The 27,435-nt window shown below is 42.5% G+C and overlaps 1 protein-coding gene across 2 annotated transcripts in view; it reads left to right on the plus strand.

Annotated features, from left to right (window-relative positions):
• The first annotated feature begins 247 nt into the window (after positions 1-247).
• lrrc56 (leucine rich repeat containing 56) overlaps positions 248-27,435 on the plus strand; it is an 88,394-nt gene continuing 61,206 nt past the window's right edge. Inside the window, exons 1-3 of one of the 2 annotated variants that reach the window (XM_055649361.1) lie at positions 248-378; positions 16,533-16,695; positions 27,041-27,128. In XM_055649361.1, coding sequence (XP_055505336.1) covers positions 16,540-16,695; positions 27,041-27,128 — 244 coding nt within the window. In that variant the 5' untranslated portion in view covers positions 248-378; positions 16,533-16,539. Of the gene's footprint in view, positions 379-9,804; positions 10,373-16,532; positions 16,696-27,040; positions 27,129-27,435 lie in introns of those variants that run through there. The other variant, XM_055649360.1, reaches the window with a different exon arrangement.

Here is a 27,435-nt window from a genome sequence, read left to right on the forward strand (position 1 = left end):
AGTGCCAAATGAAAAGAAGGGATGGACGAGTAAGATATCTTTTCAAATTAAAATTTCTATGAATAAAAAAAATGAAAGTGCTCTAAATTTTGACGGACATTTATGTATGGGCGGTTTGAGTCTAATCACTGGAACAGGCGAATTGGATGGACGATTTCTGATTGAGCATGCGCAGTTGTGTGACACGGTGAGGACCCGAGGCCTCCCGCGCGCAGTGGTCGACGGGAGATGTAGTCCGTGATCCGTGCGTGCGAAAGCGTTGGCGAGTCAATGGGGACTACAGGTTCCACGGAGCACCGCGCGCCGCCCGGAGAAGGCGGGGCCGCCGCGCCGTTGCCAGGGACACCGATGAGGCTCGTTCTGTCGCCGAGAGAAGGGGTGAGTGGAGCGGCCTGGCGGGGGCGGGGGCGGGGGACATGGCGCGGCACAGCCGGGAACCAGAACGGCGTCGACTGCTTTACACAGCGCCAGATCGACAGCCGCCCCAGGCACAACAGGGCCAGGGCGGGGGAGAGGTTGTGTGTCCCTGGGGCTGGGGTAGGGACGGCTGTGATTTACGTGTGTGGGAGGGGGGGGGGAGGGGGGGGAGAGGGGATTCCTGCGGCGTGTGGGCGGGATGGAGTGATTCCTGAGAGGTTAGGGTGAGGGCTGTGATTCCTGGGGGTGGTGGGAGGGGAGTGAGTCCTAAGTGAGGGGTGGGTGTGGAGGACTGTGATCCCTGTGTGGGTGGGTGGGAGGGGGGAGTGTTGTGATTCCTGTGGAGTGCGGGGGGGTGAGTGATCACGGTGGTTGGGGGTGAGATTACTAGTGGGAGGGAGGTGTTAAGCTTCTGGAGTGGGAGGAGATGATTCTTTGTGAGGTATTGGGTGTGTGATCCCTGTAATGCAAGGATGATGTGTGTTGTGGGGGGGGGGGGTCAGGTGATCGTGAGCACCCCTGTTGTGTGTGGGAAAAGGGGGGAGTAAGTGGGCTCTTGTGCTGTGGTGGGGGGGTGGGGGGGGGGGGGGGGGGGGAGGGAGTGTGATTCCTATGGTACTCCATTGTTATTGTTAGCCATTTCAATATTGACCCATATGGGAGTAGGAGAAAACGGGTCCTTTTCAGAATGGCAGGCAGTGACTAGTGGGGTACCGCAAGGCTCAGTGCTGGGACCCCAGCTATTTACAATATATATTAATGATTTGGACGAGGGAATTGAATGCAACATCTCCAAGTTTGCAGATGACACGAAGCTGGGGCAGTGTTAGCTGTGAGGAGGATGCTAGAGGCTGCAAGGTGACTTGGATAGGCTGGGTGAGTGGGCAAATGCATGGCAGATGCAGTATAATGAGGGTAAATGTTAGGTTATCCACTTTGGTGGCAAGAACAGGAAAGTAGACTATTATTTGAATGGTGGCCGATTAGGAAAAGGGGAGATGCAACGAGACCTGGGTGTCATGGTATACCAGTCATTGAAAAAGTAGGCATGCAGGTGCAGCACGCAGTGAAGAAAGCGAATGGTATGTTAGCATTCATAGCAAAAGGATTTGAGTATATAGGAGCAGGGAGGTTCTACTGCAGTTGTACAGGGCCTTGGTGAGATTGCGTACAGTTTTGGTCTCCTAATCTGAGGAAACACATTCTTGCCATAGAGGGAGTACAGAGTGTTGCCATTGTGTTGTGTGGAAACATCCTATGTCACTTCATTCATTGCATTCTTGAAATCCAAGTACTCTACATCTTCACAATCTTTTCCCCAGGGTAGAGGATTCTAAAACTAGAGGGCAAAGGCTTAAGGTGAGAATGGGAATGATTTAATAGAAACCTTGGGGCAACTTTATAACTATTGAAGCAGATACAACTCTGAGTCCTCACAACAAATACATGTATAGGAAGAGTTTAGGTGGCTATGGGCCAAATAGCCCAGAATGGTAACTTGGTCAGCATGGATAAGGTGGGTTGAACGGCTTGTTTCTGCCCTGGACAGCTCTATGACTCTCCCTACTAGAACCCCCATTTACCACTCTGTTCCATTCTCAAAAGACTCCATCAAAATTATCGAACAGTTTTTCCCTTTTATAAAACCATATTGATTTAAATTGATTGCGGATAATTATGGACCAAGCAATCCTCCTGTAACAGATAGACAAAAGTACTGGAGAAACTCAGCGGGTGCAGCAGCATCTATGGAGCGAAGGAAATAGGCAACGTTTCGGGCCGAAATCCTTCTTCAGACAGATGCTGCTGCACCCGCTGAGTTTCTCCAGATCTTTTCTACCTTCGATATGCCAGCGTCTGCAGTTCCTTCATAAACTCCAGTAACTGGTGTTGGGATAACTGGCTTTAATGTGTTGTTTTCTGTCTTCCTCCATTCTTGTTTAGTCTTTTTACATTTGTATTTTTCCTGTTCACCTGGGGCCCCTCAAGAATCCTGGGAATGTTAGCAGTTTGCAACTAACCCATCCCACAATCTTTGAAGTATTTAATACTTGCTACTGGTTGTTTTATTCATTGTTATGCATGGCGCATGTGTGTTATAATGCAAATTGTCCTAATTATTGACATTCCAGGGCAAGGTGAAGTTGGAAAATACAACAGAAAGACCTGTATAAGCATTAATGGCTTTTGATTTAATGTACTTGGTAACCACATAATTTCAAAGCATATTTAATTTTAAAATCTTGTTTTTAAAACAAAATTACGAAGAAAACATTTATATCATTGCGTCTATACATAATAAAGTTGATTTCTTCCTTAGTCACCTCTTCCTATTTCATTTAGGGTAAACTTCCCACAAACATTATTGCACTCTGATTTTGCTCTTTTTTTCCCCCCCAACCAGCATATTATCTAATACAAAAATCTTTTCTCCTTTTCAAAGATATTAATCAACACACTTTGGAGTGGCAGCTACATGTGTCTGCGCAAACACTTGGTTATCATATCACTCGAGAATAACAAGCAATTGAAAAAAAACATCTTTGAGGGTTCTGGCCATTTACAGTATGTGCTTTTAGAAATGCTCCCTTTTTCAGCCTTTGCAGTCCTGACTGATTTGATTGAATTCTGAATAATTATTGAATTTTTGGAAGGGTCAAAAAATACATGGTATTCCAAAATGAATTTAACAAGGCTCTTGGCAAGCCCCCCACATGGGAAACTGGTCTACTCAAGCATTTGGTATCCAAATTAAGTTGGTAATTTAGATCCAAAAGTGGCTTGGTAGCCAAGTTGAATTTATTGTAATTTGCACATACACGGTGAGGTATGGGTGCAATGAACAACTTGCTTGCAACAGCATCACAGGGATGCTGTCTGATCCACTGAGCAGCACTTTGTGTTTTGCTCAAGATTTCAGCATCTGCAATTCCTTGTGTCTCTGGTAATTAGTTGGATTGGAATTGTCTGTTTTTACGAGTAGGATATTCCTAGGTCGTTTCGCATTTTGCCACGTTGTAACTATGGAATTCATGAGCCATGTCTGTGAGTCTGGACGCAGTGACCTTTATTGTTCTTTAGATTGATAGCTCTGAATCAAGGATTCATTGGTTTGGATAGATCCATGGCAACTTTAATCCAGTGCTTGTGATTGGAACATATCAGAGATTTTAAGACTGCACCATTGATTTTTTGTTGGAGGAGGAGGATAAATGATTTAATATTGTGCTGGAGGAGGAGAAATTATTTTTTTGTGATTTTCTGAAATGATACATTACAGCAGAGCTGCCAACTCTCACGCATTGAGTGTGAGAATCTCGCATTTCGCCAAATTCTCATGCTCTCACGCTAATCGCAGAATTTTTCATGCTCTGTCGTGAGAAATTCTGTGATCAACGAGAATTTCAAAACTAATATCAACTGCATTGGCCGCGGTTGTTGGAGAGCTGGAGCGGCGGGGGCAGATGCGGACGGGGAGCGGGGGCTGGCGAGTGTTTGCAGGGCTGGCGAATCGCTCGCTGCAGCTCCGACCATGGAGCAGCCTCAGTCCAAGAGTCCCGGGCATTCGTCGGACGCGTTGCGTCGCTGCCGTGAGAGTCTCTGTGCCAAATTCGCCCAGTTGATCGGCGTGGACCAGGCAGTGGCTCGGTGCATCCTGGAGGACAATCAGTGGCTGCTGGAAGTAGGTACCAAGCACTGGGTAGAAGCGGTGGAAGATAGTGGCCTTCAAATGGGGGTGGTTGGAGAAAGCATCCTGCTTACCTGCTAGATTTCCACTTACTATAACTGCAGGAAAAATATTCCCGATGTTGGGGAAGTTGTGGCTCGAATGGCCTATTCCTGCACCTATTTTCTATGTTTCTATGCTTGAGTATATGGCAATAAAACTCGACCACTTGATTTTGAAGCATTGATGCATGGTGGAGGTATAATGTAGTCATAGAGTGATACAGGCCCTTCGACCCAACTTGCCCACACCCGCCAACATCTCCCAGCTACACTTCCTGCTTTTGGTCCATATCCCTCCAAACCAGTCCTATCCATGCATCAGTCTAACTGTTTCTTAAATGTTGGGATAGTCCCTGCCTCAACTACCTCCTTTGTGTGGAAAAAGTTACCCCTTAAAAAGTTACCTCTTAAAAATACTTCAACCAAAAAACATTGAAATCTGGCTCTACTGTGGAATGTAATTTAGCCTAACCTTATTCATAGCTAATCCAATTTAAAGCATAAATATTACATTCAAGTGTACGTTAAAAGACTCGATACAGTGTGCATCAGAGTGCACAATTTCAAGCTGAAAAAATGCAATAAGCTCGGTACCACCAATGGAGACACACCTTCCCATAACCTCCCACCCCCCCCCCCCCCCCCCCCCCCCCCCCTTACGCTCTCTCAGGCTTGGTCTCTATCAATTTCTCACTCCCAACTCTCACCCAATGTTGGCAGCCCTGCATTACAGGGTGACAAAAACATACTTCCATTGGGAGGTGTGAGGAGGTGCCAGACATCCAGACTCTGAACGTTAGAGGTCAGTTCACCAGTTCAGAAAAACACTATCCTTGTCAGCAAATCAGGAGTTTGTGGCAAATGGATCTAGACAGGGTAATAAATCAGAAAGAGGTGGATTGGGGGTTGGAGAAAGAACCCATGGTCTGGCCAAAGAAAGAGATGAATCCAACAGAAGATTTCAATGTCAGGGTCAACGCCACTGAGATGGGAACATAAAGAATCAAATTGTAGCCTCTGTGGATGATTTATTTGTCAGGATTGGAGCATAAAGGACAGAACACAGAGCAAGCTGTGGGACTGGAGGGAGGAGTCAGATGGAGGTGAAACGGGAGAAACATCCTGAGGGATATTCAAATTCAAGACCTGTGTAAGTTTGTGATCCATGATGGCCAAAGGGAAGGGAAATGTGGCCAATGGTAAAGTGGTATTGCATAGAAACATAGAAATTAGGTGCAGGAGTAGGCCATTCGGCCCTTCGAGCCTGCACCGCCATTCAATATGATCATGGCTGATCATCCAACTCGGTATCCCGTACCTGCCTTCTCTCCATACCCCCTGATCCCCTTAGCCACAAGGGCCACATCTAACTCCCTCTTAAATATAGCCAATGAACTGGCCTCAACTACCCTCTGTGGCAGAGAGTTCCAGAGATTCACCACTCTCTGTGTGAAAAAAGTTCTTCTCATCTCGGTTTTAAAAGATTTCTCCTTTATCCTTAAGCTGTGACCCCTTGTCCTGGACTTCCCTAACATCGGGAACAATCTTCCTGCATCTAGCCTGTCCAACCCCTTAAGAATTTTGTAAGTTTCTATAAGATCCCCTCTCAATCTTCTAAATTCTAGAGAGTATAAACCAAGTCTATCCAGTCTTTCTTCATAAGACAGTCCTGACATCCCAGGAATCAGTCTGGTGAACCGTCTCTGCACTCCCTCTATGGCAATAATGTCTTCCTCAGATTTGGAGACCAAAACTGTACGCAATACTCCAGGTGTGGTCTCACCAAGACCCTGTACAACTGCAGTAGAACCTCTCTGCTCCTATACTCAAATCCTTTTGCAATGAAAGCTAACATACCATTCGCTTTCTTTACTGCCTGCTGCACCTGCATGCCTACCTTCAATGACTGGTGTACCATGACACCCAGGTCTCGCTGCATCTCTCCCTTTCCCAATCGGCCACCATTTAGATAATAGTCTGCTTTCCTGTTTTTGCCACCAAAATGGATAACCTCACATTTATCCACATTATACTGCATCTGCCAAACATTTGCCCACTCACCCAGCCTATCCAAGTCACCCTGCAGTCTCCTAGCATCCTCCTCACAGCTAACACTGCCCCCCAGCTTAGTGTCATCCGCAAACTTGGAGATATTGCCTTCAATTCCCTCATCCAGATCATTAATATATATTGTAAATAGCTGGGGTCCCAGTACTGAGCCTTGGGGTACCCCACTAGTCACTGCCTGCCATTGTGAAAAGGACCCGTTTACTCCTACTCTTTGCTTCCTGTTTGCCAGCCAGTTCTCTATCCACATCAATACTGAACCCCCAATGCCTTGTGCTTTAAGTTTGTATACTAATCTCTTATGTGGGACCTTGTCAAAAGCCTTCTGGAAGTCCAGATACACCACATCCACTGGTTCTCCCCTATCCACGCTACTAGTTACATCCTCGAAAAATTCTATAAGATTCGTCAGACATGATTTACCTTTCGTAAATCCATGCTGACTTTGGCCAATGATTTCACCACTTTCCAAATGTGCTGCTATCCCATCTTTAATAACTGACTCTAGCAGTTTCCCCACTACCGATGTTAGACTAACTGGTCTGTAATTCCCCATTTTCTCTCTCCCTCCCTTCTTAAAAAGTGGGGTTACGTTTGCTACCCGCCAATCTTCAGGAACTACTCCAGAATCTAAAGAGTTTTGAAAGATTATTACTAATGCATCCACTATTTCTGGAGCTACTTCCTTAAGTACTCTGGGATGCAGCCTATCTGGCCCTGGGGATTTATCGGCCTTTAATCCATTCAATTTACCCAACACCACTTCCCGGCTAACCTGGATTTCACTCAAATCCTCCAACTCCTTTGACCCGCGGTCCCCTGCTATTTCCGGCAAATTATTTATGTCTTCCTTAGTGAAGACGGAACCAAAGTAGTTATTCAATTGGTCCGCCATATCCTTGTTCCCCATGATCAACTCACCTGTTTCTGACTGCAAGGGACCTACATTTGTTTTAACTAATCTCTTTCTTTTCACATATCTATAAAAACTTTTGCAGTCAGTTTTTATGTTCCCTGCCAGTTTTCTTTCATAATCTATTTTTCCTTTCCTAATTAAGCCCTTTGTCCTCCTCTGCTGGTCTTTGAATTTCTCCCAGTCCTCCGGTATGCTGCTTTTTCTGGCTAATTTGTACGCATCATCCTTCGCTTTGATACTATCCCTGATTTCCCTTGTTATCCATGGATGTACTACCTTCCCTGATTTATTCTTTTGCCAAACTGGGATGAACAATTTTTGTAGTTCATCCATGCAGTCTTTAAATGTCTTCCATTGCATATCCACCGTCAACCCTTTTAGAATTAATTGCCAGTCAACCTTGGCCAATTCACGTCTCATACCCTCAAAGTTACCTTTCCTATAAGTTCAGAACCATTGTTTCTGAATTAACAATGTCACTCGCATTAATTGCAGATTCACTCGCTTTCTGTTGCAGGGAGAGGTCAGAGCACGTGTGCTGATATTATGGGATTATGGGTGATCACAGGAAGTAACGAGAATAATGATTTGAAATACTGGATAGATTCAAAATAACTGAATCCAAACTACAAACGCGTGGAATACAGTAGATAGCTGGAGGCATTTCCTAAAGGATGAGACACGGATCTGGAATTCAGTTTAGATCAACATTTTATTTTTAAATAGAAGGGAAACAGAAATCCTGTTAAGGGTTGAGGTTAACAAGGTACTATAAGTCATGTGCAGAGGTCGTGTTGAGCAGACCTTCAGGATTGGTATTGTTGGGAGGGAAGTGGCAGCGAATTGAACAGTCATTGAAACAATAAAAAACAGTGGGAGAGATAATATATCAGTCTGCAGCTTTTCAGGGGAGAGAAAGCAGCCAACATTTGGGTGCTTTCAGCATGGGGGAGGGGGGGGGGGTGGGTGGAGAGAGATTAAGGGTGGATCTAAAGGTGGGTCACATGTGACAATAAAATAAAGTATTCAAGCCCCAAGAGATCCTGAAAGGTCCAAACCCGAAACATCATGCATTCTTGTTTTTCAGAGATGTTGCCTGACTTGCCGAGTTACTCCAGCATTTTGTATCTTTCTTGCATCTATAAACCTGCATCTGCGGTTCCTTGTTATAACATTTCAAGTCAATTACCCTGTATCAGATACACAAGAGATTACAGATGCTGGATTCTGGATAAAGAAACAAACTGCTGGAGGAGCTCAGCAGGCCAGGCAGCATCTGTGAAGAGAAATGGACAGCTGACAATAAACCACTTTATACTGGCTCAGTCTGCCTAAACCTACCTGATCTCCCAGTTGCTAAACACCTTATCTCCTCCTCCCATTCCCACATTTACCTGCCTGCCCTGGGCCTCCTCCAATTGTCAGAGTGAGGCCCAGCACAAATTGGAGGAACAGCATCTCATATTTCGCTTGGGCAGCTTACACCGCAGCGGTATGAATATTGACTTCTCTAACTTCTAGAAACCCTTGCTTCCCCTCTCTCTCCATCCCTCGCCCTTCCTAGTTCTTTGTCCAGCCTAACTGTCCCTGATTTGCATTGTTTGCTTTGTTGCTACCTTCTCCGTTTGCTTTGTTGTTACCTTCTCCTAGCTAACAATGATTTATTCTACATTTTCCTTGATCTCCACCTCCTTTGATGTCCACCTTACACTTCCTTATCTCTGTACCTCCCCCTCCCCTGACTCTCAGTCTGATAAAGGGACTCGACCTGAAAAAAGTCACCCATTCCTTCTCTTCAGAGATGCCATCTGTCCTGCTGAGCTACTGCCGCATTTTGTGTCTATCTTCGGTTTAAACCAGCATCTGCAGTTCCTTCCCACATACTTTATACTGGCTATCCCTCTACTCTTTCAGTATAGATAAACGGTCTCAACCCAAAACGTTCTCTGCCCATTTCCCTCCTCAGATGCTGCCTGAGCTCCACGCCAGTCAGTTTCATCTCAGCTGGGGAACATTTTAGAAATTATAATGTGGGGCAGTTTTAAGAAACAACTAGACTAAGTAGGGAGGGGGGTGTGGGGGAAGGGGGTGGAGGAAGGGTGGGTGGTCGCCGCAAACGCAGCTCGCACTGCTCACCCCGCACTCTGCTCACCCCACACCTTCAGCTTTCCTCCTCACTAGTCCCACTCCGGCTTCACTCAGAGGCTTCCGGTTCAACTCATCGGCTCCCGGCTCGTCGTGCTGGTCGGCGCAGAATCAGCCGGCACGCTGCTCACGCTGCTCACTCCCCGCACGCTGCTCAACACACTGCTCCTTCAGCTTTATTCTCCTCCCGCTGGTGATTGACAACGGGTGCCAGAAGGGGCAGTTTTTATGATTTTTAAACCTTCATATCTTTTGTACTATTTCACTGATCGGAACAAAACTTGTATTTATGGCGAGTAAGGTGTAGTGCTATCGGGTTCTGTTTTTTGCGCAAATTTAAAAACAACGCAAACCGGAAGAGGACAAGATGGGAGTTTTATAAGTCTATAGAGAATCAGTAAGCATTAATGAGAACTTGAAGCAATAGTCATTCTAGGAGAGTGTATCTCATCCATTTTCCGTAATTGTACTCTAACCCCTTATCCTCTGTCACCGAACAAGGATAGAGTTCCCCAGCCCTCTCCTTCCACCACATTCAAGAATCCTTTCTCCACTGTCTCGGCCTCCTTCAAAGAAAGTCGACAACCAGACACATCCCCTCTCTTCCCCATTTGTTTGCAGGGACTGTTCCCTTCAGGATTGCCTGACCCACTCTTCTGTTCTCACCCACTACCTAACAGCACTTTCCCTTGCAGGCACAGCCAATGCAACACATGTCATTTCACCTCTTCCCTTAACACCAACCAGCGACCCAAACAATTTTTCCAGGAGAAGCAGTGATTCACTTGCACTTTTTCCAATCTAGTGTACTGCATTTGGCATTCACAATTTGTTCTTCCCTATGCTGGAGAATCCAAACGCAGATGTGGTGATTGAGCTACAGAGCACCTTTGTTCAGTCAGCAGAGGTGACCCTGGGCTTCCTGTTGCCTTCTGCTTTAATTTCCTTTCTCACTCTGACCTATCGATCTGTGGGCCCCTGTATTATGACAGTGAGGCTCAACAAAGGCTTGAGAAATGGCACCTCATCTTTTGTCAGGGTACTTTGCAGCCTTCTGGATATAATGCTGAATTCTACAATTCTACAACTAACCCATAGGTAACATTTTGTCTGTCTATCAATCACTTGTCTGTAATATTAGATATGCTTGTTTAATCTGTTTCCTGCCCCCTTCTCTCTTTGGGAGTGGAGAACATGCCCCAGCCTGGCCTGTCGGGTTTGTCCCCAGGCTCTGAATTTTGCAACTCCCACATTCTTCTATGTTCTTTTGTCCATGTTCTAACTGCTCCCATTTACTCATTGACCAGATCACCTTGTTTACTGCTTATCCCCACGGTCACCCTGGTTCTACCCTATCAGATATATCCCCTCCCCAACCCAGCCTGCAGATTTACATGCATTTGTCTCCTTTGCAGTTCTGACAAACTGAAACGTTAACTCTGTGTATCTTTCCTCGGATGCGTCCTGACCTGTTGAATATTTCAAGTGTTTTCTATTTTTTAAATAGCATCTGCAGTTTTTGATTTTTCACATGAGTTGGGCATTGGTGCTTAAAACGTGCATCCCAATGTACATGCCCTTTCTTGTATGTCTATGGAAAGGGAAGAGATGGATTGTACATGGGTAGCTTGGGGGAACTTGCATTAACACATAAACAATTGGTGCTGGGAATTTGTAGTAAAAATGGTAAAACAAAATACTCGGGCGAAAAGCTTCTATGGAGAGACATAAACAAAGATTCTGAATAAGAACATTTTATCAGAGCAGGGGATAGTTGGAGATGCGGAGAACATGTGATGAATTTGCGAGAGAGGGTGAACAAAGGACAAAAGAGATTAGGCAACTAATGGGGATGGTGCAGGTTGAGATTTGGTGGTAATGGCTACATAAAGAAGCAGAAAGTCTGGTGGGGGCAGTAAGTGGGGAATGTAGACCTGCTCAGAAATTGTAAAATGAAAATATGATTGATGATGAAAATGTGAAATAGGGAATGGTGGAAATGAAACCGTTGGTTGAAATTTTTGAACTGCGAATGCTACAATATGCCTATTTAGAAGCTGAGGTGCCATTCCTTGAGCCTCGTTGAGAGACTAAGGTCCAAAGTCATTATAAGAGTGGCATGCAGAATTGTAAATGGGCAACTGGACATGTCAGTTATGTTTGCAAATTAGGCCATTGTGTCGTACAAAATAGACAAACCTTCTACATGCTGGGCAGGTCACCCTGAATTTTGCCCTGTACTTGTTTCTCAGGCATTGTTGGATAGGAGAGTGTTTTTACTGAAGCAGAAGCTAATACTATATTAAATGAAATCATACATTAATATAATTCTACAAAGATCAATGCAACCTTTAGAATTGTCTGACAAAGTTCAATTTTTTGCAATTTACAAATATTAACTTGTGAACATTGCTGCACTTTTATCACTGAAGAGGCAAATTGTGAAATTCTTGGGCCTGTCGCCCCTGTTTGGAATTCTCTTGTGGTATTAGCAGATGTAAGTTTGTTTACTTGAAGCATTATTTGTCCATTGAAAGGAACGTGGGACTCGACTTCAAATATTTTCTTATCTTTGTCAATAGTCCAAAAGTCTGGCAGCTCACTAACTATCTTCAGGGAAGCAAGTGCAACTGTGCCAGCCTTAGTTGATGTGATTGATTCCTAATACAGGTACCTACAGCAGAACTGAGAACATAATAATTGCTGCCTTCCATGTGCCATTCTATATATTGAAGAAGATTGCTCTGATTAAAAACCTGATGCCGTTTTCTTCTCTGTTTAAAGCGTCCTTTGCCTTTTGCATAGAAATGATGCGAATGCTTGAATTCTGATTGTTAAAAACTGTTGCACTTTCCATTTTAATGATGGGGGCTGCATTGGAACCATGACACTCTGCTGCATTCACAAGATAGTTTATTTGCTGATGGAAGTGGCGCAACTGTTTCATTGACAGATCCTGAACGAATTTCCTCTGAGCAACCACAAAAACTGTTTCATTAAGCTCCACCTCAACGTTCATTGAATGGAAAGAGAAACTTTAAAGTCAAACCCACACCCTCTTTTTATTTCTACACAATCATTCTTCATGTTCCCACTCTTTTTCCTCACCCATCCACATTGGCACTGCATTGATATTGCAATAACGTTTTATCAATAAGAGAGTCCGCATTTCTTTCTTCTAATCATTCCAAGGCGCTCAAGAGGAATCCTGTTCTGTATTTTGCCTGGTCCTACAGTTAGTGATATCAAAGGGCAGCACAATAAAACTCAGAGAAAATGAAAGTATGGTAGTAAAGAAGGTGGTGAAAAGTTTTTCATGCTTTCTAATCAAATCAGAAAATGCTATACATAAATAAAATCAAGCCAAACTCAAGTACAATAAGTAGAACGAAGGTAAAGATACAGAGCGCAGAATATAGTTCTCAGCATTTTAGCATAATGGTTCCACAGACAAAGTCCAATGTCTGTAATAAGGCAGAGGAGAACCGGACTGTACCTATGGAAGGACTGTCCAGTTGTCTGATAGTAGAGGGGAAGAAGCTGAGTCTGGTGCATGTTTTCAAGCTTCTGAATCTTCTGCTCAATGGGACAGGGAAAAGAAGGAATGACCAAGGCAGCATGAAGTGTAAATGGAGTCAATGGTGAGGAGTCTGTTCTGTACGATGGACAGGTCAATGTGTTTGGTCCACGGCATGTCGTTGGTAATATTTACGCCAAGGAACTGGGGCTCTCAACCATGTCCACTTTGGTACCATTGATGCTGATTGGGATATATACTCCACCAATATTCCTGGTCAATAATTAACTCCTTCTTCTTGACACCATGTTACTCTCTTTAGTGTATTCCAGCATCTGCAGTTTCTCCCTACACCATATACTAAATTCTTTATCTCCATCCCGTACGTCATCGCGTAATTGTTTGCGATGCAATGGGAGTCAAGTGCAAAATTGTAGAAGGACTTTGAGCCGAATTTGGGCGCACAGTTGTGAGTGCATAGGGAGTATAGTAAGAGACTAAGAATGCATCATTCCAGATGCACCATCTCCAGAAGTTTGGAGATTACCATCGATGGAATTATGTTGTTGAAGGCAGAGCTATAGTCAACAGACAATAAATGCAAGATTTTCTAGTGCCGTTTGTGCCCCATAAATCAACAAAAAGAAAAGGCATCTTTAGGATCTGAAAATGTCTACACACCCCCTGCAACTGCAAAGTGTCAATTTAGATACGTCCTAGGAACATTTATATTCTATTATTATTCTATTAGAACGTTTTAATTAGGAATTAGATTTAAATTCCAAGCAGAGCGGACTTGCAATGAACCTTGCTAAGATTGCTTTCTCTGAGGGAAAACTCTCAACCCATGGCCAAGTTAAATTATTGAACAAGTCATTCAGAGTCTGCAGCTAATGATCCAGGGCTCCCAAGTTCAAATCCATCCCAAGCAGATGGGAGGTTGAAATTCAGTTAAATAATTCATCATTTATACCTATTATCAGTAACAGTGACACCTTGTTCAACAATGTGCTTTAGGAAAGGAAATTTGCTGTTCATTCCCATTCTATAAAACTGTGATAAAACGAAAGGCCTAGATAGAGTGGACGTGGAGAGAATATTTCCAATTGTGGGAGAGTTTAGGACCAGAGGGCACAGCCTCAGAATAAAAGGATGTGCCTTTAGAATGGAGATGAGGAGGAATTTCCTTCGCCAGAGGATGGTGAATCTGTGGAATTCATTGCCACAGATGGTGGGGGGAGGCCAAGTCATTGGGTATTTTTAAATTGGAGATTGATGGGTTATTAAGGGTGTCAAAGGTTACAAGGAGAAGGCAGGAGACTGGGGTTGAGAGAGAAAGATAGATCAGCCATGATTGAATGGCAGAGTAGGCTTGAGGGGCCGATGGCCTAATTCTGCTCCGAAATCTTATGATAATCTGTCCCTCTTGGGACTTTTGGTGGTAGATTTCTGGACTATTTGATGTTACTCCTATTAATTCCTAACCATACTTTTAGTTCACTTTTTATCCATGGTACAAAGTAATACAATACATTTTCCATTGAAACTTAGTTTAAATAGAGCAGGTACAGCAGACGCTGGCTCCAGAGGCATACCCACTCACATTCGTGACTGCTGGTGGTCTGGACCCCTAACCTTGACTCTAGCCACAGGCCTCACTCTGGACCTCCAGCTTGCATGATGTGTGACTGGGACAGATGGTGGATCATCAGGATTTCTGAACCATTGAATGCTGGATTATCAGAGTTTTACAGTAGCTGACCTTTGAAATGGCCCAATAAGATACTCTACTCAAGGATAAATCTTCAGTGGCCAATTAATGTCAACATCGTGGAATGGTCCCATTAAATTTGGGCTAATGTTGGGGAATACCAGAAACGTAAAAAAACATGCTGGCAATCTTTCAAGATTTTTATTGATCAAAGAATTTTGAAATGGCATAACCAGTTAAAGAGCTCAATGGCTGGTAGATATTCGAAATGAATGCCTGAGAAACTTGTTATATGAATGCAAACAATGCAAAGCTAAGGCCAAACAGCAATGTTTGAAATGGGGAATTTGCTTGGGTATAACGTCTTCCAGATCCTAGAAATGATTTGGTAGTTCAGAAGTTACGGATGACAAATTAACAAATATATCCATGGATATAGTCAGCTGAAGATTGGATCAAATTAAATACTTTATTTTCCTACATTACAGCAGCGACTCGGTTTAGAATTATTTCTTGGATCACAAAGCACTTTTATTCATTTGACTTCATTTGCAGACTAGCTGATCAGGCATTGTGAGAAAATGACACGGAGGAATTGAGGCCAGGCCTAATGGACTTGTTTTGTGTTCTAGTGTAAATTCAGTCTGGTTGCTTAAACCTGCTTTGATGAATCTTTTTGGTCCTTTGCCTTTAACCTCAGTGTCAGACTCTGTTTTACAAAGTTTTTCAATCTGAAAACTGAGAATCTATTTCCAAACTAAAATTTCTTAACGACATGACAACCAATATATCTACACTTGAATTTAGTGATTCTTAAAAGACGCTGTTCCATTGCAAAAATATTATTAATTAGTAACTATAAACCAGTTACTTCACTGCTAGCTGAGAACTGCATTGTACATCTTGCCCTTCCTCATAGAGATAAAGAGCATGGAAACAGGTTGGCATTTCTCCTATGACTCTTACCAACCTCTACAGCTTGGTTTGACAGCAACTCTGCCCAAGACCACAAGCAATTGCAGAGTTGTGAATGTAGCACAGAGACCAGATTCCCCACCATCGATAATATCTACATATCAAACTGTCTTAAGAAAGTATTCAAGATTAGTCATTTCTTTCTCTCGTCAGGCAGAAAATTAAAAAGTTTGAAAACATATATGAGATGTTGCTGTTATGAGACCAAACGGTCCTCCCATAAACTACGATGTACCAATTTTCCAACCTATCTCATTTCAACACTGTACTTTATTTTATCTGCACTTTTTATGTAACTGTAATGCTGTATTCTGCTCATTGGTATTTTCCTCTTTGCATGACCTGTTGTACCTGTGTTCGACTTCATTGTACTTGCTTATAATATCATTTGACTGGATAGCACGCAAACAAAGCTTTTCATTGTATCTTGGTACACATGCTGATAATAAACCATTACCAAGAAGCAACAGGAGTCTGAACTGGCATTCTGCCCAACATGTCCATGCTGACCAATTTGCTGACCTCAGCTTGTCCCATTTGTCTGCGTTTGGTCACATCCCTCTAAACCAGGGGTGGGGAACCTTTTCATGTTGGAAGACTGCATTAAGTTAGCTGTAATCTAATAACGCCGCATCCAAGAAACTTCAATTAGATATAAGATTATTTTGTTGATCTTCTTTTACTCTTTGGTATTTTAAGAACGTTAATTTAAAGATTAAAATAAAAATAATAAAAGATGAACAAAAACATATTAATAAAAATAAAAGGATTTGTTCTACAAAATTTGGATTCATTCAAAAGGCCGCACTTAATGGCCTAGAAGGCCTTAAGGCCGCAGGTTCCCCACCCCTGCTCTGAACCTTTTCTATCCATATGCCTGTCCAAATGCCTTTTAAATGTTGTAATTATTACCTGGCTCTACCAGGTCCCCTTTAAATTCATCTTTATTATGGATTATACATTTTGAAATTAAATTATGATACTCATTCCAAAAATGAAGTGTATCACAGTTTTAATAAAATAAATTTCAATTTTACTCCTCATTTTGTTTTTAGGACATCAATGGAACTTCATCAATGCCCAGCCTTTGTTACGCACACAGGAACTGCAACAGTTAGGGTGCTGGAGTTTGGACATCCTGGTTTACTGAATCCTAATCCGGTTGTCAAAGATGAAACCGGTCTACTTATTGAAGAATATCTCTCTCCCGCCAAATTGGTGAGACATTTAAAGCAAATATTGTGGAAGGGAATCTATGCAAAATGTTAAGTTACTAAATTAAATTGTAGATATCTTAAAAATAATGTGTTTGAGCTGTCAGTGTTAACATCACATCACCTGTTTGGCTTCAAATGGTCTGCAAGTTACAAGTTCTTATAATGCCAACAATTAGAGTCATCACAAATGCAGCAGGTTCAATGACACTCTACTCCATGATTCTACCACAAAACAATGAAAGATAAAATAATCAAAGAATATGTATGCAGAAGGAATGAGTTATCTGATTTAGTGTATGAAAGCAGAATGTAGGCATTTCTTTTTTGAAGGGATCCGATTAGCTGATTTGGTGAGAATTCTGTGCAGTGTAGGAGCAGTGAGCAGTATTGTAGTGAATGGCTTCATGGGGACAAAACAGGCAAGATAGCTCACAATTCTGATCATGTGGTTCACTCCACAGCTGAACCAACAGTTTTGTGAAGAATGTTGTATGACATGGTATGGCATTTCACAAGAATGTTACTGAACACAATTTGACACTGACCCACAAAGAAATAGGCAGCTGATCAAAATCTTGGTCTGGGTTGAGTTTTAAGGCAATGCAGAGAGATTTAGGGCAAACCTCTGGTCTAGATCTCAGTTGGAAACTCATCCTTGCTCCATAGTGTCTCTCAATCCCTCGGCCTTCAATGTGCCTCCCATAAGTGGAATGATACAATACTTCCCAGCCTCTGCCAATAGGAAAGTGTTACATATTCATGCCACTTTTTGGATTAAATAGCTTTTTGGAATTTTATACTGGATTTATTCTTCACTGTCCTATGTATATGAGTTCTCTACTTTTCAACTATCTATCCACCCAATCAAACCTTTATAACTTAAGTTTTCCATTAAGTTTAACTCTGCTGAGTGCAAAGAAGATTTACAAGAATGTTGTCGGTACTTCAGAGATTGAGCGCAGGGAGAGGTTGCTAGGCTGGAACTTTATTCCTTGGAGCCCAGGAAGCTGTTCGTTTTATGGAGGTGTATAATATTTTAGAGGAATAGAGGCAATTTTTTTTTCCCCAGGGTAGGGGAAATCTGGAAATAATTGGGGCAGGCACAATAACAACATTTCAAATGGAGACGCAAGGAACTGCAGATCCTGAAATTTTGAATAAAACACAAAGTGCTGGAGTAACTTAGCGGGTCAGGCAGCATCTGTGGAGGGAATGGATAAGCAACATTTCGGGTCGGGACCCTTATTCAGCTCAGACCCAGGCCCTTTGGCCCAACTCGTCCAACCCTTTTTGTCCATCTATCTGTCAATCAACTCCCCTCACCTGTATCCACCTTTCACTTGCAAGGCTTTGCTCTGCCTCCACCTGCCTACCAGCTTTCTCCCCTCTACCAACTTTCTGAATGTCTGAAGAAGGGTCCTGAAACAAAACATTGTGTATCCATTCCCTTCACAGATGCTGCCTGACATACTGGGTTACTCCAGCACTTTGTGTTTTTAATCAACATTCAAAGTGTATCTGGACTTCCAGAAGGCTTTCGACAAGGTCCCACATAAGAGATTAATATACAAACTTAAAGCACAAGGCATTGGGGGTTCAGTATTGATGTGGATAGAGAACTGGCTGGCAAACAGGAAGCAAAGAGTAGGAGTAAACGGGTCCTTTTCACAATGGCAGGCAGTGACTAGTGGGATACCCCAAGGCTCAGTACTGGGACCCCAGCTATTTACAATATATATTAATGATCTGGATGAGGGAATTGAAGGCAATATCTCCAAGTTTGCGGATGACACTAAGCTGGGGGGCAGTGTTAGCTGTGAGGAGGATGCTAGGAGACTGCAAGGTGACTTGGATAGGCTGGGTGAGTGGGCAAATGTTTGGCAGATGCAGTATAATGTGGATAAATGTGAGGTTATCCATTTTGGTGGCAAAAAACGGGAAAGCAGACTATTATCTAAATGGTGGCCAATTGGGAAAGGGGGAGATGCAGCGAGACCTGGGTGTCATGGTACACCAGTCAGTGAAGGTAGGCATGCAGGTGCAGCAGGCAGTAAAGAAAGCGAATGGTATGTTAGCTTTCATTGCAAAAGGATTTGAGTATAGGAGCAGGGAGGTTCTACTGCAGTTGTACAGGGTCTTGGTGAGACCACACCTGGAGTATTGCGTAAAGTTTTGGTCTCCAAATCTGAGGAAGGACATTATTGCCATAGAGGGAGTGCAGAGACGGTTCACCAGACTGATTCCTGGGATGCCAGGACTGTCTTATGAAGAAAGACTGGATAGACTTGGTTTACACTCTCTAGAATTTAGAAGATTGAGAGGGGATCTTATAGAAACTTACAAAATTCTTAAGGGGTTGGACAGGCTAGATGCAGGAAGATTGTTCCCGATGTTAGGGAAGTCCAGGACAAGGGGTCACAGCTTAAGGATAAGGGGGAAATCCTTTAAAACCGAGATGAGAAGAACTTTTTTCACACAGAGAGTGGTGAATCTCTGGAACTCTCTGCCACAGAGGGTAGTTGAGGCCAGTTCATTGGCTATATTTAAGAGGGAGTTAGATGTGGCCCTTGTGGCTAAGGGGATCAGGGGGTATGGAGAGAAGGCAGGTACGGGATACTGAGCTGGATGATCAGCCATGATCATATTGAATGGCGGTGCAGGCTCGAAGGGCCGAATGGCCTACTCCTGCACCTAATTTCTATGTTTCTATGTTTCTATGTTAAAAGACATTTGGACAGGTACATGGATAGGAAAGGTTGTGAAAGGCTTTTTGTGGGCAGTTGGGACAAGCTTAGATGAGGCATCTTGGTTGGCATGGCCTAGTTGGGCCAATGTGCCTGTTTCTGTACTGTATGACTCTGATTCCTGGGAATGCTTAGTTCATGAACACTCAGTGCTGAAGGAGCACTGAGAATGGCACTTATACCCTGCGTTAATGCATTGAAAAATCCAAAGCCAAGCAAAGAATGGTGGAAGGCAAATACCACCCCACAAACTATCCTGTTCCATCAAGCATCTCCAGATCAACCTGTGGAAAGGTCTAGGGGACCACATCAGCCTCATAATTGAATTCCAAAACCACAAAACTGGACTTTAATCAAATCCTCCTTGACTTTGAAGGACCTCATAAGAAAGAGAAACCTATATATGGAATGCCTTTAATTTCTGGGTAGTTTAAAGAATTATCAACACGGATTTGAACTGGCTATGTTTGGAATCTTTAAACCCATCAATAACTTTTTTCATGGAATTTTGCCAGTAAAATGTATTTAAATGCTGTTTTTTTCTGTAGGAACCTGATAGTTTTTGAGGATATCCTGCCATTGTTCTTTGTTGTAAATTCATTTCTTGCTGAGACAGCAGACAATTTATGTAGGTTTATATAAGAAGAACATAAAGAGTAATTCTGCGCTTTAGACGTGCACAGGCAATGTAAACGATACATGGAAACTTCGCTCCCTTGGCAGCCTTTTTACTGAATGCTGAAGACTCCTCTCGTTTTAATAAGTTAATGAAATGTAGAGGTTGTGGGAAGCAACCAAATCACAACTTTACAATGGAAATTTACAGGTCAGGAGATGGCCATTTTGCCTAAAGTATCTGAAAGAGACCTTCTGCTTTGATATATACCCCAATGACCTACAAATATTCAAGTATGTATATAATTCAATAAAAGCTACTTGTAAATCTGTTTGAGGCTGTTCATTCCAGATCACTTCTTTATCATCTTAATGTAAACTGCTGGAGGAACTCAGTGGGACAGGCAGCAAATCTGTGGAGTAAAATGGACAGATAATGTTTCAAGTTGGGATTCTTCAACAGGAGGTCTGATAGGTAGACAGAATATTATTTTCCCAGGGGAGAAATGTCAAATAATTGAGGATATGGCTTTAAGGTGAGAGAGGGAAATTTAAATGATGATATTCGAGGCCATTTTTTACAGAGTGGTGGGTGCTTGGAACATGCTGCCAGGTGTGGTGGTGGAGGTAGATATGATAGTAGGGTTTGAGGCTTTTAGACAGGCACATGGATATGCCAGGATTGGAGGGACGTGAATCATGGGAAAGCAGAGGAAATTAGTTGAACTTGATGTCATGTTTGATATTGTATGCCCAAGGGCCTTTTCTATGATGTACTGTTCTGTTTGTTCAATATGAAGAAGAGTCCCGGCCTAAAATGTTATCTGTCCATTTCTCTCCACAGATGCTGCATGACCAATTTAGTTCTTTTTGTTCAGGATTCCAGCATTTGCAGTTTCTTGTGCCTTCTCTTTATTATCTTATCCAATTTATCCTCCTGTACTGCTTGGTGATAGGAGGCAGAGAGCTGCTGGTTGAAGGTTGCTTATGGCCAGTGATGTACTGCCAGATCAGTGCTGCGATCCTTGCACTTTGTTACATGCATTAATGATCTAGATGTGAATGTTACGAGTAGTGTCGTTGACACAAAAAATTATGATGGTATACAGTCTTCAGTTACAGATCAATATTGATGAATTGGTAAAGTGGGCAGAGCAACGGCAGAATTTAATCCAGAAACATGTGAGCTGATGTGTTGTGGGAGGACTAATAAGGCTAGGATGTACATAATGAATGGAGGGAATCTATGAGCATCTAAACAATAGAGGTACCTTGGCGTGCAAGTCCAAGCATATTTGAAATCAGCAGCACACTAGTTAGGATGGTTTACATGATACTTGCCATCTTTATCCAGGCATATTACACAGGACCAGATAAATTATGATGACTGAGACTATAAATGCTGGTACTCTCTCGACATTTACAAATGTCAGTGAATACTGAAATACCATGGTACAGACGAAGTGTTGGCAAATGGGAGTACTATAGCTAGTAACCTGATGGATGGCATTATTTAGTTCACTGGCTGGAACATACCCTAGTCAAAATAAGATGGTTGTGTTTCAGCAGCTTCATCAATGGCCTTCCTTGGCTTCTTTTCATCATACTTCTGGGGATCTTTGCTGATTGCACAGTGCTCAATTGCCTTGCAGCTTTTTCTAGCAAATGGAGTTGCAAATAACATCCTTGCAATTTATCACAATAACAAGTAACCAACTGCTCTCTACATTACCATCATTGGACCCTGACAATGAGCATTGAGAAGTGTTGGGTCACAAATGATCAGCGACCTGAGTGAAGCACGCGTTCGCATAAATACTGCACTCTGTTTCTAATTTGATACTGAAAAACCGCAGCAATAATGCACCTGAAATGGAGGATGTGGTGCAGCAGGAATTTATCCTGCCAAAATGAAAACCATCAGTCACAAAGCTCAAAATAAAACCGAGAATGAAAAGTAGATAATTGGAAAAGCTGCTAGTTACTGAGGCGACAAAGCAATCACACCATTGACGTGGAAAAAAAAAAAATGCTTGCAGATGCCATTTTGAATTTTTTTTTTGCAAATAATTCAAATTAAATAATGTTGGGCGAAAGAGTGAAAAACAAACAGGAAAAGCATCAAACTTTGAAGTGTGTTGTAAATGTCATTGGAGATTTGGTCTGGGATTTATATTTATTATTGTATATTGTTTTCTGGTTTGGTCTGGGATTTATTTTTATTATTGTATATTGTTTCCATTTGGCTCATTCAGTCTATGCCATCTTTGGGCATTCCAATTAATCCCTACTTATTTCCCTGTGAGCTATTCTCTCTCACATACCTTGCAACACCCTCTGATGTTTCTACCACCTACATAAACTCAGGGTAATTACAGTGGGCAATTGACCTACCAGCAGATATTTGGGATGTGAGAAAGGTGGAATACCTGGAGCAAACTCGTGCATTTGCACTGGGAATGTGCGCACTCCACACAGACAGCATAAAGTCAGAGATATACAGCATGGAAACAGGCCCTTCGGCCAACCTTGTTCACAACGACCAAGTTGGCATAGTGGGCTAGTCTCATTTGGCCCAAAGCCCTCTGAACCCTCCTTATCCATATATATGTCCAAATGTCATAATTGTATCCACGTATGACTGCCGGTGACTGGTCATTCCAGAAACAGGCTAGACTCTGAGTGAAATGTTGTCCCCGGGAGCCCTCGTAAACTTATCTTCTCACCTTCAACCTATCAACAAAAGGATCTCCCCCGCATGTGCCTATCATTTGAATTTGGTGAAAGATGTGGACGCAGACCAGTCCACCATGCAAACCAGGCTGCCCCACCACCTCACCCCCATCCACTCCTTCTACGCTTCACGTTGCTTTAGGAAAGCAGTCAACATAATCAAGGATCGCTCACGGGGTGGTCATTCCCTCTTCCGCACTCTTTCATCAAGCGGACGATACAAAAGGTTGAGAGCACATACCACCAGATTCTGCATCAGTTACATCCCTGCTTTTATCAGCCTCTTGGAAAGATCTCTCGAAAGCTAAAGATGAATTCCCTGTTTTCCAAACTACCTTGTGGCCCATGTATTTTTTTTCTTTGTTGTATTTTCTCTGTAACTGTAACACTATCAGGCTGCCGTTTCAACAAACACTTGGACCGTCTTCCTAGACCTGCTGGATCTCCCGGTTAACAATCATTTTAACTCCCCATTCCCATACCGACCTTTCTGTCCTGGGCCTCCTCCATTGCTGGAGTGAGGCCACATGCAAAATGGAGGAACAACACCTTATATTCTGCCTTGGTAGCTTACAACCCAACTGTGTGGGCATTGAATTCTCCAATTATAGGTGGCAACTCTCAGTCCATCTGTTCCCTGTGCCCCACCTGGGTGCTCTCCCATTTCTCTGCCTATTCCACTCCCTTTCTACCTATATCTCTTCCATTGGGTTCACATTTCACTCTTCTTTTTTCCTTATCTTCCATCCTTTTGTTTCTTCACCGCTAGCCTTTGTCCAGCCATTTGCCAATGAAGCCCCCTCTCAACTTATTCACATATCACTTGCCTGGCATTGTCCCACCCGCACCAAAACATTGCCGATGTATGACCTCCAAAGAAGCCACCAGACCTGCTGAGTCACTCTAGTATTTCTTGGTTTTTTTGTAGTTCCATGTTTCTACACTATAATCTGCACTCTATTTTCTTTCTCATTTTGCATTACCTGTTAACTTCATATGGCTCGATTATACTTCATCAGCGTATGATTTGCCTGGTTTGCACACAAACCAGTGCTTTTTGTTATGGATAAAATGTGTGCCAATACGCATGTTAATTTAAAAAATGAAGTTATATTTATCTACAATTTTTCCCATCAACATACCCAAAGTTGCAGACACTTTAACGTGTAATATAATAACTGAACTCAAGTCTAAAGAAATAAATGTTCTAATTCATTCACTTACATTATCCATTAGCTAAGCATGATTAATAAACATTTGTTGTTAAAGGGGCCGGCACGCTGTATCGGCAAACACCATCCCAAAATAAGCACTGCACGAAACAACACTTTCACCGTGACAAAGACATTTTTGAGAGAGAGAGGAAGTGTTTGAAGATGTGCAGCATTCCATGTAAAATGGAAAAGAGGCACATAAAGACAAGAGAATTAGGACTAATGTGTTACTCTGAAAGAACCTTTGGACAGTTTTATATTTAAAGTCTAAATAAAGCCAACATGTTGCATAAAGACAAAGATGAATTAAATTGTAACAAGAAACATATTTTATACACTCCAGATTTTCTTCTTCCCTCATAACATCAAATAACATTGTTCTCAGGCATAGTTATAGAGCTGTGCAACATGGAAACAGGCCCTTCGGCCTACCTTGTCAATGCTGACCGAGTTGGCTAGAGCCCCCAAAACCCTTCCTATCCATATATGTCCAAATGTCCTTTAAAAGTTGTAATTGTATCCACTTTACCTTTTGAAAGCCCTTATATATTACTTAAAATTAAAGTTTTCATTAGTTTTCATTTCATCAGTTGTTTTAAATAAAAGGAAAAAGACTTGCCTTCGGAAAGTGAGTTTTGTGATTTTGGATATTACAAAACGTTCCAGCCAGGTGTTAAAGTTAGGTTAATGTTGTACTGTAGAATGTCGAACATATGCCGATCGTGAGCAACCAGTTTAGCAGTTAAACATTTCCTCACTGAGGCAGGTTGGAACAGGCAATGCACCACTCCAACTAGAATTGTCATTTCACGGTTAAACAACCTCCAGCGTTATAAAAGAGCAATTCCTAGGACCAGACCAAAAGGACAATCCACTTTGGAGTAAATCATCAATGAACGCTGTCACTGTTTATTTAATTGGAAATCAAAACAGGGAGCTGGAGTGATTCCATACTTTCAGACGATTATTTCCCACCACAGGCAACAAATCAGGAGAATCTGGGCAAAATGCCATTTAGAGATGCTGCTGCATTGTTTGTATTCTGGGTCAGTACTGAGGGTTTTACTGGGCTGATGTATAAATGTGCTTTGTTTGTGCAGAAGGAATTAAAGCAGGAGTAGGTATTTTGGCCTCTTGCACCTGTGCTATCATGGCTGATCTTTTCCCTTAATTTATCACTTAACCCTTGGTTCCCTTAATGTCCAAACAATCTATCGACCTCTGTCCCGAATGTACTCTCTAGCCTTTGTCACTATTTCCACCCAGCTGCCAATCCCGCCCACCTTCACCTGTATTAACATTTCACTGGCCAGGTTTTTTTCCCACCCCCATCTCTCTTTTCCAGCCTCACCCCCTGCCTCCCACCCCCCTACTCCACCAGCCTGGTGAATGCTCTCAACCCGCCAAGTCATCTGTCCATTCCCTCCACAGATTCTGCCTGACCCGCAGAGTTCCTCCAGCACCTTGGGTTAACGTGCATATTACTGGGAATCAAATCAAGCCAAGTCGAGTTTATTGTCAAGTACGGTGAGGTACAGGTAGAATAAAATTAGTGCTTGCAGCAGCATTATAGGAATGTAGACAACACAGTAAAATATAAATTATACATAAATTGCACAAAAGCTCCACAAGACCATGAAAAGAAAAAGACACTGCAAAAAAAAAAAACATTATTACAAAATACAATCAGAAAACAAGTCAGTGATACAATAAGAGGTGGTCTGTAGGTAAAATTAGGGTTCAAAAACCTGATAGTTATAGGAAAGTAGCCATTCCTGAACCTGGTGGTGTGGGACTTCAGGTTTCTGTGCCTCCTGCTCGATAGTAATAGTGAATGGAGGACATGGCCCACATGGTGAGGATCCTTGATGATAGATGCCATCTTCTTGCGGCAGGACCTCATGTACCTGTAGCTGCTTTTGATGGTGTGGAGGGTTGTGCCTATGATGGACTGGGATGAGTCCACCACTCTGCAGCCTCGTGTGTTCATGTGTGTTGGAATTCCCAGATTGCATCTTGTCAGGATATATACTTTCTACAGTGCATCTCTACAAGTTTGTTAGAATATTTGGTGACATGCTGATTCTCTTTAAACTTCTAAGAAAGTAAAGGTGCAAGCATACACTAGTATGGGTTGAGTATTGATGAATGGACAAAGCTATTGTCCAGTCTTATTTTTGGATTGGGAGTCTATGATGATTGTGTTACCGTAAGAATCAGTGCTACGTCCTAGCTGTTCATAATCTACATCAATGATCAGACGTGGCAATCAAGACTAATATATCTAGTCTGATAATCATGAACTAAGTGGCAATGGGTGTCGCCTAAGGAGAATGTAGGGGCGGGCGGGAGGGGGTCTTCAGGAGTGTGGGGCGTGCTGGTGGAAATGGATTGGCTCTGTATGAGCAAGGACATGGCGGATGAAATATAACATGGAAAGATGTGAGTTTAACCACTTTGGTTCTAAATCTATAATGATGAATGAGCTGAATGGTCTTTTCCTAATGAGCATGAGGGCTGAATGGCCTTTTCCTATTATTCATGTCCCTATTGTTGTACAGGTACATGAGGGCAGATTATGCCTGCAAGCTCCCTCTCAAACAAACTTGCTTTGGTTTAACATGTCATCTAAAGATCGCCCCACCAGCAGTTTTGCTGGGGGGGTTATGAACTTGCATCTCGTCAGAAACCAAACCCACATTGTGGGCCTGAAAGAAGGCAGATCTGTGTCTGCTCATGAATAAAATTACTGATGGGTATGTTTTTCTGAGTGCAAGTGTGTACATTGTATCTTGTACAAATGAAGCAGATATTAACTGATCAAATGATCTGCTTCAATTAATGCACGTTCTCATAACTGATAATTTTGACTGAAGTGTGTAGGGTGTGGATTAAAGTGAGGGCTTATCTAATGATTTGAATTCTGTGCAACCTATATACTGAAATATTTCCAGTCTTACTGTTCGTTTCGTTGTCTCATCTTTAATATTGAAACTACAGTTACCTGCTGATTATACATCTGTCTTTATTTACATTTCAGCGAGACCTGACAGCGACAGAGGACTTACGGCAGGTGAAAGTGTTGGAGATGTGTGTAGACACACAGGATAATAGTCTGGGAAACTTTGGTAAGTAAACCTTTTATAGCGAGGCACTATTTATTTACATCACTTTATTCATAGAAACTTCTGGGTCAATAAAAGAAGACACATAGTGCTGGAGCAACTCAGTAGGTCAGGCAACATGGGTAGGTGACATTTCGGGTCGGGATACCAGGTTGATATCTTGCTTTCACAGTATCTTGATATGTAAGAAGCCAGAGATTATTTTAAGATGTTAAGAATACATTACAGAGGACTTCACTGGAATGTGTGGCCATTTGATTACCATGACATTTTTTTCCATGAAATTACTTTCATTATTTAATCCTAATAG

Source organism: Leucoraja erinacea, chromosome 18 (genome assembly GCF_028641065.1).
Source record: "Leucoraja erinacea ecotype New England chromosome 18, Leri_hhj_1, whole genome shotgun sequence".
NCBI classification, from domain to species: Eukaryota; Metazoa; Chordata; class Chondrichthyes; order Rajiformes; family Rajidae; genus Leucoraja; species Leucoraja erinaceus.